This window comes from Gigantopelta aegis, chromosome 6 (assembly GCF_016097555.1).
Source record: "Gigantopelta aegis isolate Gae_Host chromosome 6, Gae_host_genome, whole genome shotgun sequence".
Taxonomy (NCBI): domain Eukaryota; kingdom Metazoa; phylum Mollusca; class Gastropoda; order Neomphalida; family Peltospiridae; genus Gigantopelta; species Gigantopelta aegis.
Window position 1 is genome coordinate 92,095,056 of NC_054704.1, and position 20,330 is coordinate 92,115,385.

Consider the following 20,330-nt stretch of genomic DNA (forward strand, 5'->3'; position numbering starts at 1 on the left):
AGCTTGCGCATACACGCACAGCTTAACTACATGCAGCTACAAGTGCTTACGTACAAAACATTTTTTATACAAACAAAAAGAGCACTTGAACATTTTGATGGCACTTGAAAAAATTTAGGGATCCGCCTCTGAACATTTGTGAACAAATAGATAAATGCGTGCTTATCGATAGATGGAGAGATGGATGGACGGACGCACCAGAGGCGGATCATGTGGGTAATTTGAATGAGCATCTATTTCCACTATGTCCCTGGGTCTGTTTAGTACTCGAGGATACCATATAAACATTCGGTGCTTCGTTTGCATGTTAAATTGCACAATAAAATCCACTCAAAATCAATCCACGTTTGGTTGGCTTTGATCTATTTGCATTACATAATTTACCAGTGTTTCGTAATGGAAGACAGGTGCACACATTTGTTTACCTGTAGTAATAATAAAAACTCCATTCAGGGGCGTACCTAGGCTTTGAACGTGTGTAGAAAGCAGGGATCGTCCTTAAAACATACAGGGGGATCGCAAGACCATGTCACCCCCACCCCCAGCTTGTACCTTGTCATCGTGCTCAGAAGGCTGGAAATGCCGTATATGAAAGTAGCCCGGGCCATCATATTGACAGTGACCTTCACCCACTTCTACCCCGGGCCATCATATTGACAGTGACCTTCACCCACTTCTCACCCCGGGCTATCATATTGACAGTGCCCTTCACCCACTTCCATTCAGTTACACTCCACCGACCCTGAATAGCAGCATAGAGGCTCCTGCGTGACAATGTGCCAGCTCACTTAGTCTGTTTTATTTAACGACACCACTAGAGCACATTGATTAATTAATCATCGGCTATTGGGTGTCAAACATTTGGTAATTCTGACATATTGTCTTAGAGAGAAAACCCGCTGGCAGCTCAGTTTTGTTTAGTTTTTTTAGTTTTTTTAACAATTTGCAAACTTTGCATTTGACTGATACATATATCTGTTATACAACTTTAGAGACTCATCCTCTTACAAACATTTATTCCCATAGTAGTACAGACGAATCTTTACCTGTTCATTAACAAAACTTATAAATATTATCACTAGCGTTTTTAAACGTCCATCACTTCTATAATTGTAAATATACGTGCAGATGTCCGAATAATAACACCATACAAGAACGCTCCAGCCATGAATATTTAGCCAATGTCTACATATTATATGTAACATAGTGTCATACTTTATCTGTATTCATGGTTTACACTGTCGTTAGCGAATATTTCTAAATAGCCAAAAAGTATTTTGTTTATTGTAAGTAGATTTTGTTAATCAGTTTAATCCGTGTATATTGTGCATTATGTAATTTTATAATTTATACAATCCTCCTGTAAACCATCATGTCAGTATTGTCTGTTATTTCTTTTACGTTCATCGGGGTATGAACCAAAAAAAATCATCCGCAAACTGTGTGAATCGGCGAATTGAAAATGCCATCATATTAACATTGTAGCTATTGTTGGTGCATTTAACAGGATAAACACCATAAAAGTTATTTCATAATATGAAATAGTTGGTGGATTTTGTTTGTTTGTTTTGTTGTTGGGTTTGTTTGGGGTGGGGTTTTTTTTTGGGGGGGGTAAAAACATTATGGCAATAACAAAAATAAAACAGAGAAAGAAAAGGAAGAGAAAGATAGAGGCCTATTTTATCTTTTAGTTTTATAAATATTTTGTGTAGAAAGAAATGCTAAAACTCTATACAGACTGAGTCACTTAGTCAGGCAGGTTGAAAGAAAGAAAGAAATCTTTTATTTAACGACGCACTCAACACATTTTATTTACGGTTATATGGCGTCAGACTTATGGTTAAGGACCAAACAGATTTTGAGAGGAAACCCGCTGTCACCACTACATGGGCTACTCTTTCCGATTAGCAGCAAGGGATCTTTATTTGCGCTTCCCACGGGCAGGATAGCACTAACCATGGCCTTTGTTGAACCAGTTATGGATCACTGGTCATTGCAAGTGGTTTACACCTACCCATTGAGCCTTGCGGAGCACTCACTCAGGGTTTGGAGTCGGTATCTGGATTAAAAACCCCATGCCTCGACTGGGATCCGAACCCAGTACCTACCAGCCTGTAGACCGATGGCCTAACCACGGCGCCACCGAGGCCGGTCAGGCAGGTTGAATGCAGCAGACACTGAAACTAAATAGTTAGTTGGCAGTGTGAAATATTTTCGATTGTTACCGGTTTTTTCCCTGTTAAATTACACAGTATTGCTTACAGTGATAAATGCCTTTTAGGTCTTGCTGATGGTTTTAGTTACCCAAAATGCATATTATGCGGGAGGGGTGTGTGTGTTACATGACCCACACACGGACGGACGAATACACAACATAGAACCATTACAGGAGATCACGGAAGAGAGGTTATTTCCTAATGAATCCTAATTGACGATCAGATGGACAGACGGGTGGATGCAGGGAGGAGTAGACTGGCGGACGGACAAACAAGCCAAAGAGATGAGTGAGCGTCAAATGAGAAGTACTACAAGAATTCCGCAGAAATTGTTTGTTTCGGCCACTTCGTAGACGGAATATTTCTGTCTCTGTAAAGCTTTATTTCATTTATATATATATATATATATATATATATATATATATATATATATATATATATATATATATATATATTATTATGTTTATTTTTTATTTTTACATCTATGTTTAAAAGCCATAGAACATAGATATAAATATTAAACAAAACATTAGAACATAAATATAAAACATGAAATAAAGCTTTACACAGACGGAAATATTCGGTCTAGCCACTTCGGTGCGCTGTGATGAACAACCATTGGTGCAACTATAAACCAAGTTTCACTGACCTAGGATTTATAGTTTGCGAGAAACTGAATTAAACGCAAAACGTAAATTTTAACGCCAACGTTGACGCCGTTGTCTCCGCCGTCACCGCCGTAGGAAAAGTAATACCTGTATCTCGCCTTTTTACTTTGTAAAGGCGAGACAAAACTAGTGGTACACTAGTATTTACGTTCGGGGGAAAAAAGGGATTTAAACTACATCTATTTGGTTCTGTAATTTGGTCAAGAACGAGAGACAGATAGACATATAGATAGATAGACAGACAGACAGATAGACAGACAGATAGATGGAGCGAGACAGAGACAGACACAAAGAGAGAGAGAGAGAAACAGAGAGAGGGGGTGGGAGGGCCGCTATGCCCACCCCTTACACCCTAACTTGTTCTGCAACTGAGCTCAAAAGGCTGCAATTCAAAATTTTCTCGGGATGGGACTACCCTAACAGGTTCGGATCCTCAAATGCATGTATTTTCATGCCCAAAACCATCGAACTGCCAACATCACTCGAATTCTCGACATGTTGGGCCAAGTATAACACTCGAAGACATAAAGCAATGTACTGCATCCTGGAGAAAAAGACGACGGTCGGCGAAAATAGTGGATTAGCCGATCATCATTTGTGTGTGTTCAGTAGGTTCTCAAGAAAGAAATGTTTTATTTAACGACGCACTCAACACATTTTATTTACGGTTATATGGCGTCAGACATGGTTACGGACCACACAGATTTTGAGAGGAAACCCGCTGTCGCCACTACATGGGCTACTCTTTCCGATTAACAGCAAGGGATCTTTTATTTGCGCCACAGGCAGGATAGCACAAACCATGGCCTTTGTTGAACCAGTTATGGATAACTGGTCGGTGCAAGTGGTTTACACCTACCCATTGAGCCTTGCGGAGCACTCACTCAGGGTTTGGAGTCGGTATCTGGATTAAAAATCCCATGCCTCGACTGGGATCCGAACCCAGTACCTACCAGTTCAAAGGCACAGCTTTAAAAAAATAAAAATAAAAATAAAATATATATATATATATATATATATATATATATATATATATATATATATATATATATATATATATTTATTTATTTATTTATTTTACATTATGTTTTATATCAAAATGATAAAGCTATACACAAAATTTCCCACTCAATAACTCGAGGCCTTGTGAAAAAAAAATATGCTGAAAGCAAATTTTCGTATCACCTAAATTTAAGGGCCGTAACTCTGTTAAAATGAGTAAATCGTCAACAAAGTCAAACGTGATATCATCTATAACAGTACGTGATATCATCTATAACAGTACGTGATATCATATATAACAGTACGTGATAAAGCTATATAAAATTTCAGCTCAGTATATTAAGGCACTGTGGAAAAAAAAAAAATTATGTGGAATTTTTTTTCGTTTCATAATTATATCCCAAGTTCAAGGGCCATAACCCTATCAAAATCGCCATGAAAGTCAAACTTGATCTGTAACAGTACATGCTAAAGCCATATACAAAATTTCAGCTCAGTATCTCAAACATCCGGAAACCTATGTTGGACAGACAGACAGGCAGACGGGCGCAGACGGACGGACGGACGGACAGACTGACGGACGGACAGACAGACAGACACAGGCATGCAGGCAGGCAGGCAGGCAGGCAGGCAGGCAGGCAGGCAGACAGACAGACAGACAGACGGAGATGAAATCTGTAGTCCTCTCCGGTTGGACCAGTAGGGGACTAATAATAATAATATTCAGCCACCACCTGTTGTCTGGGGTTTTTGTCTTCAGTCGATTGTGTAACACGGGGATTAATAGACACCGGAAACCTATCACCCCCAGAAAGAGACAAGACATGACAAGACAAGACAAACCACCCCACACTGAAGACTTAACACGTTTTTGTGTGCCGTGCCGGGCACATTTCAACAGTGAAGCGCGCCGCTGTGTGTTTTTCGCGCCATTGTCATCGTCTTGTTTGAGGTCGACTACACGCCTGTGTCGTAAAAATTGTAATTTATTGTCACGTGTCTTAATGTTACACAATTTCTCCACGGAGTCGGTTTAAAACGCGTGCAGTTAGTCCCGGTCCCTCATCCCGCGGCTTGGGCAGATTTAGCCGCGGCGAATCAAAGAATTCACGTAGAGACGCGAAAAGAATTACAATTCTTTGATCTTTTATTTCCCATTTACGGATGGTGTGGTGTTAACGCAAACCCCCGCGATAAGACACGAAAACATACACATTGTTATACTATATTACAGTGAGCTCAGGCAGATTCAAGGAGGGTGGGAACGCACGTGGCGACCCTAAAGGCAGATCGAAGGGTGAAGTGGGGACCCGTACCCCCTAAAAAATATTCATGTGACCCCCTCTTTTTTTGTTTGTTTCTCTGAGGTGTCTTTTCGACGATTTTTATCCACGTGCTTTTTTCCGTTGGTCCAAACCCCGACAAAATATTCTCTGGATCCGCACTTTTTCGGGGGTGGGGGGGGGGGAAGGAGGTTATGTGCAACTACCTCCCTTGCCCCCTTAGATACGACCCTGTGTAAATTAATTGAATAAAAATGTCACAAGCTGTGTGATGATCTTACTACGCGTTTTTGATTTTGGTTTTTTTACAACCTTAATGTTACCTCGAGTCACCTCCAGCCCTCCCCTAGCTTATTGCAATATGTAAGGGAGGACTGGCGGTGACTCGAGCTACCTCAATGTAACATACATAATAACATTGTACCACCTGTTTTCAATAATACAGACTCAACATGGGTAGATCCAATCAATACGATGTCTCACCAGGAGCATGGCGTGGTTTGGCTTGGAGGGGGGGGGGGGGGTGTCAAATATGAACCTAGCGGACACTGTTTGTCTACTTTTCTCTTGCACACCTATATGAATAGCCATGAATAGCCTAATACTGTACTGTTAAAAATGCGTTTGCCTCAGCAGGCGAGTTCGTCTAAACCCCGAAAACCCCTACCAGCCTACGTCCCTGTTCACTCATCATATTTCCTGCCTTGTGTTATAAAGGTATACTCATTGCCATTGTGGAGGATGGTGTTGTATAGGGTGCCAAAATTAGGCGGGGCAATCCCCTCCAGTCATTTTTCAGTTTGCATTGCTCCATCAGTAAAAAGCGCTAAAACAATGGGAGACTAAATCTGCTTTGTTGCCACGGGATTGTGTTGTTTTCTCTGCCGAACGAGAGGAGAGGAAGTGAGTGACCAACGACACCTCGGCACATTAATTGTGTAATCAGCGGTAAATGAAGGTGTCGAGCAGAAAGTAATTGCCACACAAGGTCTATAGCATTATAGAAGGAACCCACTGTCTCAAACAGTGTTGTGGTATGTACTGTCCTGTTTATGGGAAGTCCATACAAAATATCCATTGCTGCTTTTCGGGAGGTCAGGATTAGGCCTATTCTGTGCAACTGGTTTTCTTCTTCTTCTTCTTCTTCTCTCTCTCTCTCTCTCTCTCTCTCTCTCTCTCTCTCTCTCTCTCTCTCTCTCTCTCTCTCTCTCTCTCTCTCTCTCTCTCTCTCTCTCCTCTCTCTCCCCGCTCCCCGCTCCCTCTCTATCTGTGTCTCTGTTTCTCTGTCTGCTTTTGTCAGTCTGTCTGTCTGTCTGTCTGTTCCAAGTGTTGAAATAGCAATATAATAGACATCTGATGGCCATGTTTTAACCACATCAAAAGCTTTGAGCTTGCTGTAGTGGAGCACAGGTTGGAATGGGAAAATCCAATAGGTGGATTCTCTTAAAATCACAAACCCCACTTCACTAACAAGAATCACACCCAGTTATACCAGGTTATGAGTCATGACTATTATGATTACTGCCCCTCCCCCACCCGACCCCTTGAAAAACGTTAGCTCCGGTCCTGATTACGCGTTCACTTAAGCACTTTCATCACGTGGGTAAAATTCATGTTCAATATACAAAACGCACACGTATTTGAACAGTTCATAGTATTTCTCCCGCTTAATGACTGCAAACATAACTCCACGTGACTATCTGGACACCGACTGCATGTTACAGGTTGAAATGTAAACAAACCCATGTGGCCGCACGCATACTTTGGGTCAAAGGTCACGTTATTTTTATCGCGATTTTCCCCAGCGAACAGCTGCCGATTGGACGCCGCAGACTGGGTCAGAGATCACGGGAAACGAAACGAGATTAGTCGCTTGGTGCGCGAAAACGTTTAAATGAGTGAACGAGTCTGGATGCAGAAGTTTTCCCACTCGTAGAAAAGCCACATAATAATAATAATAATAAAAAAAGAAAGAGGAAAAAAGTGTTGGATGTGTGAGTATTCTTTGGACATTGTAACCCGAGAACTAATGAGGATATAGGAGTACTAGATTCTCCGAGAAATGGAGCGGGGACTTACTATGGTGCTGCTGTTGCTGCTTTACGGACAAGGTGAGTGGTTTACTTGGCGTGACGACGTCATAACCATGTACATTTCGTCTGCTAATGAACGACTTCTTTTTCACCCCCACTCGCTAATACACACACACACACACACACACACACACGTGTGTTTATGTTGGGGGCTAGGAAGTGTAGTTTATCGCATTGCAGTTTTGTGTGTATATTACCGTGCGCGAATAATGAACACCCGTTCACGCCTGGTTAGGCAATAATAACTTCTAGCGGGGTTCAATCTCTAGTAAAGGATAGAGTGTATTAAAAAGTTCCAATAGAAGAAGGGAAAACATTCAGTTCGTGTGCTTCTCGGAGCTTTGCGCTTAGTACTCCACACATGTACGATATTGTTGCGAACCGACGATTTTACCAGTGAATGAACTCTCTTGTTGCGCTTGGCTGGTAATCGAAAATAGACGATAAAAGGGGCGGACGAGATATAAGAATGAAACATATAACTTTGTAGTACTTACGGAGAGGGTTTCGGTTGTCTTACAATGTAACAGAAACGTATTAATTTGTTATTAAATGTGGTACATTGTAAATAAATGAAGCTTACGGTACGCTGCGACTGTGTTATAATGTATTAACATTTTATGATCTTGGTATTACATATGTCACTGTACAATATATAGTAGAAATATAAATTGATATTAAATCAATCAATGACATGTGCCTTTGTACAGAAAGTTGTATGATTGGAATTAAACATGATACATTATAAATGAAGTATATACCTTTTATACTTTGTTTTACTATGTACTACATAGTTATTATTATTATTTTTTTAAACATGTTCTAAAATGGTTTTTATTATATTTGTATTTTAAACATTAAATTATGTACACTGTAAATTAATGTAAAATAATGTGCAGTATAATTAATACAATATTCTACTGTATCAAAGGTATAATTTCATGTGGGGGGGGGGGGGGGTATGGTAGTCTTTCTTTTTTTTAATCAATGGTCTTTAATGCAAGAATCAGTTTTCTTTCACATTAGATTATTTCCCAGTCCAACCCAGTATGCCGGAATTGTGTATGAAAGGTTGTGGTATATGCTGTCATGTCTGAAAGAGCATGTAGACGGAAAGACTTGAATGAATGAACTGAATGCTGGAACGTTCGGAAGTCTTGCCAAATAGACTTTATTGCTAACTGGTAGAAGTAACTGTGTTGGTAGCAGGTTTCTTCATTCATATTTTGGGATAGGAAGTAATCTTTGCTTGAAACTAGTCTCAAAATTGGACAGCAATGAAATTTGTTTTTGAGACAAACGTGGACAAAAGGTTATGATTTATATTATCACTGCTGGAAACGAGGAATTCTGAATATCTGGAATACTGTGGAAAAAGAAGATGGAAAGTGGAAAATGCTTGTAAAACCAATTATCAGAAAGCATATTGCGCATTCTGAGTGACATTTGCAGCTTGCACCCTGTCAATTTCGCACATTCCTAAGTGTTGCAATAAGCGTACTACATACATACATGTATCCATTGTAGGTTTCTTGGAGTCTGCATGGCGGCCGGATCTAGCTTAGTGGGTAGAGCACTCGCCTGCGGTGCTTGTGTGGTAGAATCAAAACACCTCAGTGGACCCATTCTCTCGGGGTTTTTTTTGTCCCAATCAATGCACCATGGCTGGTATATCAAAGGCTGTGGTATGTGCTGTCCTGTCTAGGAAAGTGCACATAAAAGAACCCTTGCTGCCGATGGGAAAATGTTGCAGGTTTCTTCTGAGATTGAGTAAAAAATTACTAAATGTTTGACATTCAATTCACGATGATTAATAAATCACTGTGATCTACTGGTATCGATAAACAAAACAACTTTTTAACTTCAATTCTTAGTTTTTTTAATTTATAGTTAAATTCATATTTTGACATCCAATCGCCAATGATTAATAAATCACTTTGCTCTAGTAGTATCGATAAACAAAACAAACTTTAACTTTAATTCATAATTTTTGTATTTATAGTTAAATTTGTATTTTTACTGATAAAGATTTACAAATATTTATCAAACAAAGAGACGTTCTTTTCAGAAAGTATAAATAAAATTTATATACTCTGCCTGCATGCATCTATCCTTTTTTTTTTTTTTTTTTTAAAAGCTGTGTGCTATCTCGTATGAGTGAAAAACTGTACTGTTTTTGTATCCAAGTGCTTTGTGTTGTTACAGTTGGTTGGAACAGAGATTGGGACAGATATATCGGTTTTCATTAAAAACCTCCACACTCGAAAAACCCAGCCTCCCAGTCAACAAGCCGGATTTGTGCGGTGAATATCCGAGAAATGTAACCCAAGTCTCAAAGAACATTTTGTCTGCTGGGCTGTTATTGTACGCAGAGTTACGTTTTGGGTTAGTCCACCACGTTACGGAATGTGAACTAAGAAGTTAGGCGTAGCTGCATAAATATACAATTTGCCTGTTTAGATTAGATGCCGAGAGACTGTATGACAGGTATGGAAATGATAAGTGTTGGAATAATAAATAATAGGTGTACTTGTATTTAAGAGTTACAGTTCTGTGTGTATTTGAGTCTTAATTTATAGTACCTAATAGTTTCTTTTAATGCAGGTTAATGGGGTGGGTCAGAAGATGAAAACTTGTAAAATAAATAATATTTAAATAAATAAAATAAATGTTTTATTTTTGTAGATCTATAAAAAAAAAAATTCAACAAAGTAAAATTTGTGAAAATTGTTGTTAATTTAGTCCATTTTCAAATATGAAACAAAAGATTAGTGAAAATTATTATAAATGGATAAATTACAATAGTATACAATTAGTTTTTATTAACCAAAACTAAATATTGGAGTAATTTTGTATAAAAATAAAAACATTTTAAAAAAAGATAAAAAGATAAAACAAAAAAGGTTATAAAATAGCCCTGCTGTTAGAACATACAAGAAAGAAAGAATGAATGAAGGAAGGAAGGAAGGAAGTGTAATGACATTGACAGTCCATCATGAAAAATATATATCTGCTATTGGGTGTTAAAGTGGCTGGAAGAAGTAGGTATTTGTTGGATAATAGATAGATGGATGAATAGGTGAATGAATGAATATGAATATGAATGAAAATATGTGAATATGAATGAATGCATGAATGAATGAATGAATGAATGAATGAATGAATGAATGAATGAATGAAGTAAGTGTAATGACACTCTAGAATGAAAACTATATCCACTCCAGTATGAAAAGCACGCCAGCTATTGGGTGTCAAAATGGCTGGATGAAGTGGCCTATCCGTCAATAGTTGATTTTGTCTGGACCACTCTAGGTCGGATGTCCCGGTCACTTTACCTGTACACTTACCTGTAAGTTGACACCTGTAACAGCAGATTACATAATGTACTTGTGTGTCAGTGCACAAACTTACTTCTCAAGGCTTCAAACTAACATTGGGAAGTCAACAATTGATGCTCTAAATACACACCATGTTTTCTGATAATCTGGTTTTACACTGCAAGTAACTTATGTTTTTCATCTATTTTTTCTTATATATATATAGTAATCCAGATATATGCAGAATTCATAATTTTTAGGAGCATCTATTTAAATTACAATCTTTTATTATGTTTTTCTAAGTCCTTACCACAATTAGGCCTAAAGCAGAATATGTGTTTCCATTTTTTATTTTTTTTAAAATCATGATCCCTGATTTTATAAATTCATTAAAGTAGATTCGGAACACCTCGGCCGATTAGTTTTTCAGTTTGATTCAGTTAAACAAAACAAAAATAAATTAAAAAATATTTTTTTTTTTTTTTAAATCATGATCCCTGATTTTTTTTAGTTTTTCAGTTTGATTCAATTAAAAATAAAATAAATAAATAATAATAATACCTAACCTATATTTTTCAAGGATGAAACGTGAAACACACGCATATTTTTTTAGTCCTTACTCTAATTTTGTTAATATTTTTTAGAACTGAGCCGGAATGTTTTAGCTGTTGCTTTCAGGTTAAAAATGGAGAAGCAAAGATTGCTTCCCTCACATCAAAATTAATTTTAAGCCTTGCATCCCTTCCTACCTCCATTGGGCTATTTCTTGTTCCAACCAGTGCACCACGACTGGTATATCAAAGGCTGTGGCATGTGTTGTCCTGCCTGTGAGATGGTGCATATATATATATATAATATATAACAGATCCCTTGCTGCTAATGGAAAACAGTAGCAGGTTTCCTCTAAGACTATGTCAAAATTACCAACTGTTTGACATCCACTAGCTTGAAGATTAATAAATCAATGTGTTCTAGTGGTGTTGTTAAACAAAACAAACTTTAACTTGTCATTTATGAATACCCGTTTCAAAATAGGTAGCATTACTACTTTTTCATTCACGACATTAGGGTTCCAATTTCTATACGGTTTACCCCATCTGAGTATTATAATATGTTCTTGTACTTTATATAGCCATTTTAAAAAATAAACAATTATTTGTTTTGGCTCTGCTTATAAAGAAAACTGTAACCTTTTTCACCTGTTAATATATTTTAGGCCTTAAAGAAAGAAGTTTTTAAATAGGGTACTGTAAGTAGGTAGGACCTTCTTTTCTTTTTTTTTAAAATTGAATTAAATCGAGAAACCGTAATTGGCCAAGGTGTTCCAAAACTAGTGCAAAAAATCATTGATCATTTTTTAATTATTTCAATTTGCTTCAAAAAATTTCAGGGCCACTACATAAAATTAGGGTAGGTCGGGAAACCGGAAACACATATATTTTTTGTCTAGACCTTATTATCCTTTTGCTAATATACATATACAGGGACAAGTACATGTAATTGGGCTATAATAAGATGATTGATGTGTCATAAAACATTGTGTATGTTTTACAGCCCTGGGCACTGCAGAAAAAAGTATGAAATAAAGACTTCAGCTAAACTTTATGAGTGCCCTGAAGACACGTTCTGATAGATTTATTATTTTTCATAAATAGATTGTAATTTTTTTGTTAATTATTATAAAAACATTTTTCGTAATCAGTGCCTGCTTTTGAGATTGATGCTAATTATATATACATATACGTTTTCTGACCTTGTAACATTAAATTAGAAAAGCTTTGTTGCTAATAAGGCTAAAAGTAAAAAGTAACAAACAATATGTAGATGTGTGATAACTGAAAATAATTTGTGAAAAATTTAAAATAGATTTTTTTTTCTTCCTGAAAGTAAAAATAAACCAACTGAAAGGTGCCTCTGCCATGTTGCTTACTTGTTCTCATTACCAGCAAGATCTCTCTGTAGACAGGACAGAACAGTGTATACAATAACTTTTATATATCACTTATGTGAAAAGGGTTAAAACCAAAAACATGGAGTGGTCCACCTAGAAGGAAATGTTTTATTTAACGATGCACTCAACACATTTTATTTATGGTTATATGGCATCAGATATATGGTTAAGGACCACACAGATATTGAGAGAGGAAACCAGCTGATGCCACTTCATGAGCTACACTTTTTGATTAGCAGCAAGGGATCTTTTATATGCACCATCCCACAGAAAGGGTAGTACATACCATCGCCTTTGATATACCAGTCATGGTGCACTGGCTGGAACGAAAATTAGCCCAATGGGCCACCGATGGGGATTGATCCCAAACCGAACCGTACGCGCATCAAGCGAGCGCTTTACCACTGAAGGATCGATCCTACAAACTGCTATATCTCAGGCAAACACTGTAGTGATGTGTACATTCAAGTTACGGTCCTCAGGTTGCAGCCATTGTAAGATATTTCGAACTAACACAACCTTTTTGATGACTGAAATAACATATTAAATATTTTTCTTTTTAAAAATGTCATATACGTGTGTGTGTGTGTGTATATATATATGAAGAGTTCAGGTGCAAAACGTGATATAAACCATTTTCTTTCTAGTTTTTAGTTAAAGCCACTATTGTATGTCAGTAAGGGCTAATCGTAGGCCCGCTGATTTGCCGCAAAACGTGATTGATCCTTATGAAATTGTATTGGGTAAAGCACGTTTTAAAAAAAATCAAAACACGATATATGCCAATTAAAACCCCCACTTTTACTGAAAATGAAAAATGGATATATCACTTTTTGCACCTAAACTCTTTCATATAGCTACTACTTAAACATTAGGATGACCAGAAACACATTCGATATACAGATACTGATATTCTAAACAATAAACTATATTCAAGATATAACCTCAGTTGTTCAAGAGGATGTATTACTTAAAAATAAGTTACAATGGTTGCAAACTCGGGCAGGGAACATTTTGTTCAGTATCACGTCGCAATTCACTACACAAGTTTCAAAGATTGCTAAACAATTTTAAAACATTAAACAGTAGTTGGTAATCAATTTTTAATTGACTAGAAATATTGTTAATTAATTAAGAATGAATGAATGAATGTTTTAACAACACCCCAGCACAGAAAATATATCAGCCATTGAGTGTCAAACTATGGTAAAGGCAAAACAAAATGTTCGCTGTTGGAATATAGTCCCTTAAGAACCCCTACACATTCTATCAGGAGGCTTACCTAGCTGTATACATAAACTAAAGTTACAGAAATTCTTCACTTCTGTTCCATTTTGCACATTCTTACGGATTCTTGCCACATAGTAATTTTTGGGTGAGATTCCTATCAGTATGACAGTATAAACCTGGTGAATTTTTATCTCAACGTTCGATCAACTCCTGGCCTTTAATCAGCGGGAAAACAGAAACTGTAGCTGTTTTATCTTCTCATTCCTAAATACTCGTTCTTCTCGCTTGCAGGTGTGTAAATGCAGCGGTAGTTTTGTTATCAGGTAGATGAGGGGGTTGCATCATAGCTACGTCTCTGGCTCGATCTTTATCGGGGTCCATGAAAATATTGGAAGAGTGTTTGCGAAACATTGCTCTTCAGTTTTCAACCACATGTCATGTACATCTGTTGAAAAGTATTTTTTTTAAAAGGTGGAAATCTGTTAATGAACATTTCGAATCCTTCACAAATGTGACGTAAACGTACAGAAGTTCATTATTATTATTATAAATAGTAGCTGTTATACATATCTTTTCTATTTTACATGTATGCTTATTAAGGCTGTTCTAAAATTTATTTTATGCTTGGTGGCTCTGCCATATTTTATTCTTTAAAATGTATATGTTTTGTAGCCAGTGTTAATTAAACTAAAATGCTATTCTTGTTATCCTCCAACCCATAATGATAAATCCCTTACAGTTTTTAATTGTTCATATCATGTATCTATGTATATTTTTGTTAGTTAAAAATGAAAACTAATTATTATAAACCTTTGCTGAAGACATTTTTTCTTTTCTGAAATACAGTAAACAAAGCTAATCAGTGTAATACTGTTAACGAGAAAAATAAAAATACAACCTCAACTTCGTTTTTTTTGCTGTTAATGTTTTTCCTGTACAGAAGAGAAAAACGAGAACAAATTTTGGATTATTTTCAAGTTGGTTACTGATAATTGGCTAATCATTCTGTAACAATCTTTAACAGAAAAAACCCACCAAAAAACAAACACCCTTACTCTACATGTATTATTAGAACTTTTTCCCTAAGACTCCACAGTGTCTTGTATATGTATAGTTTACATGTTCAATACGGGACATATTTCATCGCGTACTAATATCTAATTAAAGCAAACCTTGCAGCATTTTTGAGGTTCCTGGGAAAACTTGGACTATTCTCGTGTCAACACCGTGCTAAGTAACACCACTGGTTGTGCTCCTGTGTAAAACACTCCCAGCTGCGTTCAATTTTCTTGGGCCTATTTTTTTTTACCAGTGTTACAAACCGGAAATCTACAGCAAACACACACATAACAAACATTTCATAACCTGTAACCTGTTCTCAGAATCAGTTTATTAGATGTATAGTTTTAGTATACCCGGTATGTGGTTTTAAATACACAGATTGCTGGTAGTTTATAACTGTATTGAAGATAAGATAAGATAAGATAAAATTTATTGCATTTAAACATTCCACATGGGAACAGAGTGCACAAAATAACATTAGAAAGTTGCAATATCAACAAACAATTAATGACTATATTTTTACATACATATACATACATGTATGTCACTACTACAGTCTATTCATTATATTGGAAAACCAACTTGCAAATAACACCTACATGTATGTTGGCTGGGTCCTGATTTTTCATAATAAAAATAAACTGCTCTTTGGGTGTCATATTTAAAAATGAAGGGTTGTAGTTGGAGATAAAATGAAACTAAAAAAAGTGAAATGAAGTGAAACTAAAAAAATTAATATTTTAACAAAAATTATACCTGTGACCAGAAATTACCATCCCTCTCCCGCCCCCACATATGACTGATTTGTACAGTTTATAAAGCATTTTCGGTCAGTCTAGGAACGATCTCCATCGGTGGGCCCATTAGGCTATTTGTTTTTCCAACCAGTGATCCATAACTGGTTTAACAGAGGCTGGGTATCTACTATATGTGGAATAGTGCATATAAAACATCCCTTGCTGCTAATGGAAAAGAGAAGCCCACGAAGTGGCAACAGCGGGTTTCCTCTTTCATTACCTGTGATGCCATATAACCATAGATAAAATGTGCTGTGCATTGTTAAATAAGTCATTTCTTTCTTTCTTTCTTTTCTTCCCTTTTTCATATTGGCAATAAAATTATAAAAATCCACTCAGAATTTTATTCCTAAACATCTGCTTTTTAATTAATAGTATACTGCATCAGGCATTGTTGCAGTTCAATTTGTGGTTAGTACTGGATATTGGTAATCTAACATGTAAAGCATACGAGTACAGGATAATGTAGAATTGATGGCCTGTTTGAGCCGAGTGATTGCTGTGAGTGTAAATACAACTGTATGACTAATAGAAATAAAAGAGGTTGTATGTCGGTATTGTGCAAACAATACCCGACCGGCCCGAGAATAGCTTGTCCGGTTGTATTTATATTAGCAGTGAAATCGGAGATGAGGACTCTTCAGGTACGGGGATTATGTCCACCTCAGTGTTAGAGATCAGCACTGGAATAGGACTGGCCTCAGTGGTGTAATGGTTAAGCCATAAAACTTAAGGCTGGTAGGTATTGTGTTCGAATCCCGGAACCAGCTCTCCAGAATGAAGTTAAATTTGTTCATAAGTAAGGTGCTGTAAGTTACTACACTAACTTCTCTCTCATTAACAAACAACTAGTAATTAACCTACCAAGCATTGAATGCAGGGGTGGGGTTGGGATGATACACTGGTCCTGTAACTCTAAAATCATTCATTCCCCTCCCCCTCGACCTCCCCATCCCCATCCCCCTCCCTCTCCCCATCCCCCTCCCCCCTCCCCCCACCCATCCAGATGGTGATTTTCAACAACCAAATACATTCATACACAATCAAATTTAAAGTGCATTTTGTATTTGAGCAGAAATAATTACAAGGAAAACCTAGGGTTATTTTAACAACTTGGCCATGATTGCTTAAGATTTAAAAAATATTTCCCCATGAAATTAAATACAAGTAAAATGAACTAAGCTTGGACTGGTAGCCTGGCTATATCTGGAAGACAAATGTTTTTGGCACTAATTTCCACCATTTGGCAGCTGCAGCTTAATAAAATTTTGGGAAAAGCTAGCAAATTGGAAGTTGGAATCATTTCAAGAATTTGGGGGCAATATAAAAGTGTAAGTTGATATGGTTTGTATCCCATTTTTAGGAGAAGGTGTCTGCGAGAAAATTACAGTGCTGAGATTTAGTGGCTGGATTAACATGGCAGCGGATTATATAGTGTGTGATTTTAATGCTATAACACTTTTGGATAATACATGTAGTAAGATCCAGCTTAAGTCTTCCATTTGCAACACAGTGGTTACTGTGTGGGTTTGTTTATTTTAAGGCATGTGTGAGATTGTCATATCCACATCAATGCATTGGGTTTTATGGTTAAATATCTGGAAGATGAGGCATGAAGGAAATGGTGCATTGCTGGCAAGCTGGTGTCATTACCATACCGAATGGCTTATTATTATTATTATTTGGTTTCATACAGTATTTTGAGTTTGGTGGCCATCATAAAGATTCAGAATATAGTTTTAACAAAAACCAACATTGTAATAATACCAATTTTTGCATAGATTAGAATCATTGTTGAGGTTGAATGAGCATGTGTTCAATCTTCATTTAAACAAAATTAGGGATTTTTTTTTTTTTTTTTTAGTACAGTACAGGAAACCCGTCTAACACAGATATCCACAGAACCAAGTAAAAAACCTGATTTTAAGGGTATCTGGTTCAGAAAGATTCTGCTATGTTCTGATATTTGAGGGAATTCTGGATTATGCCTACAGAGGATCCAGTTTTGACGAGTTTCACTGCATATGTACATTCCACAGACTGATAGCCTATGAATTATACAGTTTTGACGAGTTTCACTGCATATGTACATTCCACAGACTGATAGCCTATGAATTATACAGTTTTGACGAGTTTCACTGCATATGTACATTCCACAGAATGATAGCCTATGAATTATACAGTTTTGACGAGTTTCACTGCATATGTACATTCCACAGACTGATAGCCTATGAATTATACAGTTTTGACGAGTTTCACTGCATATGTACATTCCACAGACTGATAGCCTATGAATTATACAGTTTTGACGAGTTTCACTGCATATGTACATTCCACAGACTGATAGCCTATGAATTATACAGTTTTGACGAGTTTCACTGCATATGTACATTCCACAGACTGATAGCCTATGAATTATACAGTTTTGACGAGTTTCACTGCATATGTACATTCCACAGACTGATAGCCTATGAATTATACAGTTTTGATGAGTTTCACTGCATATGTACGTTCCACAGACTGATAGCTTATGAATTATACCAACCATAGGACATTGGTTGGAATGGGTTTAAAAGGGTACTGGAAACACTGTCTGAGAGCATACATATTTGAACCTATTACACCATGGGCAAATAAATGCTCTATTACTGGGCTACATCTTTCCTCTAAGTTAAAGTTTGTTTTAACACCCTCTAGAGCACATTAATTAATCATTGGCTATTGGATGTCAAACATTTAGTATCCCACTACATTTTTCCATTAGCATCAAGCAGTCTTTTATATGCACGTTCTCACAGACAGGACAGCATATACCACGACCTTTGATATACCAGTCATGGGGTACTAGTTGGGACTGGAAAAACCTAATCATATAATGGGTCCATTAAGGGGCTTTGATCCCACAACCCATGCATGCCAGGCCAGTGCTCTACTGAGCTGGATCCCGCCCCCTCTAGTAAGCATACACCATATACATAGAATAACATTTCTCACATGGTATACATCTGACATTTGTGGCTTTCATCTTATAATTTATTGTTACATAACCAGTTAAAAGAAAATTAATTAAGGCGGACACACATGTGTCCGTAATCCGTGTGACTTGATATGGACTTGAATTGAGTTATATGATAACTCTGTTGAGTAACAAAATTAATGCAACTTGATTACTGTTAATGAATAAATATTCACCATGTTTCATTTTAGGATTGTTGGAGAAATTAACACACGATGATCAGACTGGGTTTGGTACCCACCACTCGTAGAATAAGGGAATTATTGTTGCATAAACCATTAATCGGTTACACAAATTTTCAAATATCACAGGCTTCATCTATATATAAAGTTTAAAACCATTGCAAATTGCAAGAGCCATAGTTTTGCTCAACCCATTTTTCATTCGCGCATTGAATTTATGACATCATTTGCATGGTTATGACGGGTTACAAAATGGGTTAGCTGAATTTGTTTTTGCATAACCTATAAATGGTTTATGCAAATTTTAAATTCATAGAGGCCTGCAACATAAAAATAAGAAAGTAAAATTTGCGAATTGAGACCGTTTTCTCACAGTGGGTCAGTAGTGAGTACAAGACAACGTTCTGTCACACCTCATGAATTATGGGATGTGACTTGAATGTATATCAGGTGCTTGACCAATAAATGTCAACAGTTGTAGTTCTCTCATTAATTAACTTCAGTGTGGCTTTTGACAGTTTGTTTTGGCAATGTAAGTGCGTCAACACAGTTGTAGTTCTCTAGTTCATATGACTAACTGTCATTGTGGCCGTATATCCGTTTCGCTCCATCCATGCCATCAGTTTCCATCCATTCCATGCAGTGATGTAAGTCCGTCCACACACGTACCACACACATGCACCAGCCATCCTCCATCCATATAGTCCATCCATCCATCCAACTCCATCATCCACCCATCCATCCCGTCCATCCGTAGCCAGCCAGCCAGCCATCCATCCATCCATCCATCCATCCATCCATCCATCCATCCATCCATCCATCCACCCACCATTGTTTATTTTATTTTAAAATTATTATTTTTACTGCCCCTTTCCTTTCTCTTCTTTGAATTCCATCTAATTTTTTCCTGATCTGGCAGCTCTTCCTATCCTTTAACTTCTTCTGCTGTTCACCTCCCCACCCCAGTCCTTGTCTCTCCAACTGCCACGTGCTTGTCTCTGCATCAGGTACTTGTCTATTGTGGCTACTTGTGCCACACACCTGATTAGTCAGGTCACTGCAGAGAGTGTTCAGTGTTTCACAACCTTGACATGTGCTTTGCACCCATAACATACAGCATTTACTACACTAAGTTTTATTTATTTATATGCATACCCCCTTTTTAAATTCATGTATCTGCCCCTGACAAAAACAAGTTAAAAAGTTAGTTTGTTTTGTTTAACGATACAACTAGAGCACATTGATTTGTTAACCATCGACTATTGGATGTCAAAATATTGTTTCCATTAGTAGCAAGGGATCTTTTATATGCACCATCCCACAGACAGGATAGCACACACTACGGCCTTTAATATACCAGTTGTAGTACACTGGGTTGGAATGAGAAATAGCCCAATGGGTCCACTGAAGGGGTTCGATCCCAGACTGATCACACACCAAGCAAGTGCTTTATCACTGAGCTACATATTTTTTGTCCATCCATTCATCAGTCCATTTCCCTTTTTATTGTTAC

The 20,330-nt window shown here is 37.2% G+C and overlaps 1 protein-coding gene across 1 annotated transcript in view; it reads left to right on the forward strand.

Annotated features, from left to right (window-relative positions):
* The first annotated feature begins 6,980 nt into the window (after positions 1-6,980).
* Positions 6,981-20,330, forward strand: part of LOC121376457 (tyrosine-protein kinase transmembrane receptor Ror-like) — a 354,346-nt gene continuing 340,996 nt past the window's right edge. The window contains exon 1 of the mRNA XM_041504330.1: positions 6,981-7,280. Within this exon, the coding sequence (XP_041360264.1) occupies positions 7,232-7,280 (49 nt within the window). The 5' untranslated portion in view covers positions 6,981-7,231. The remainder of the gene's footprint in view (positions 7,281-20,330) is intronic.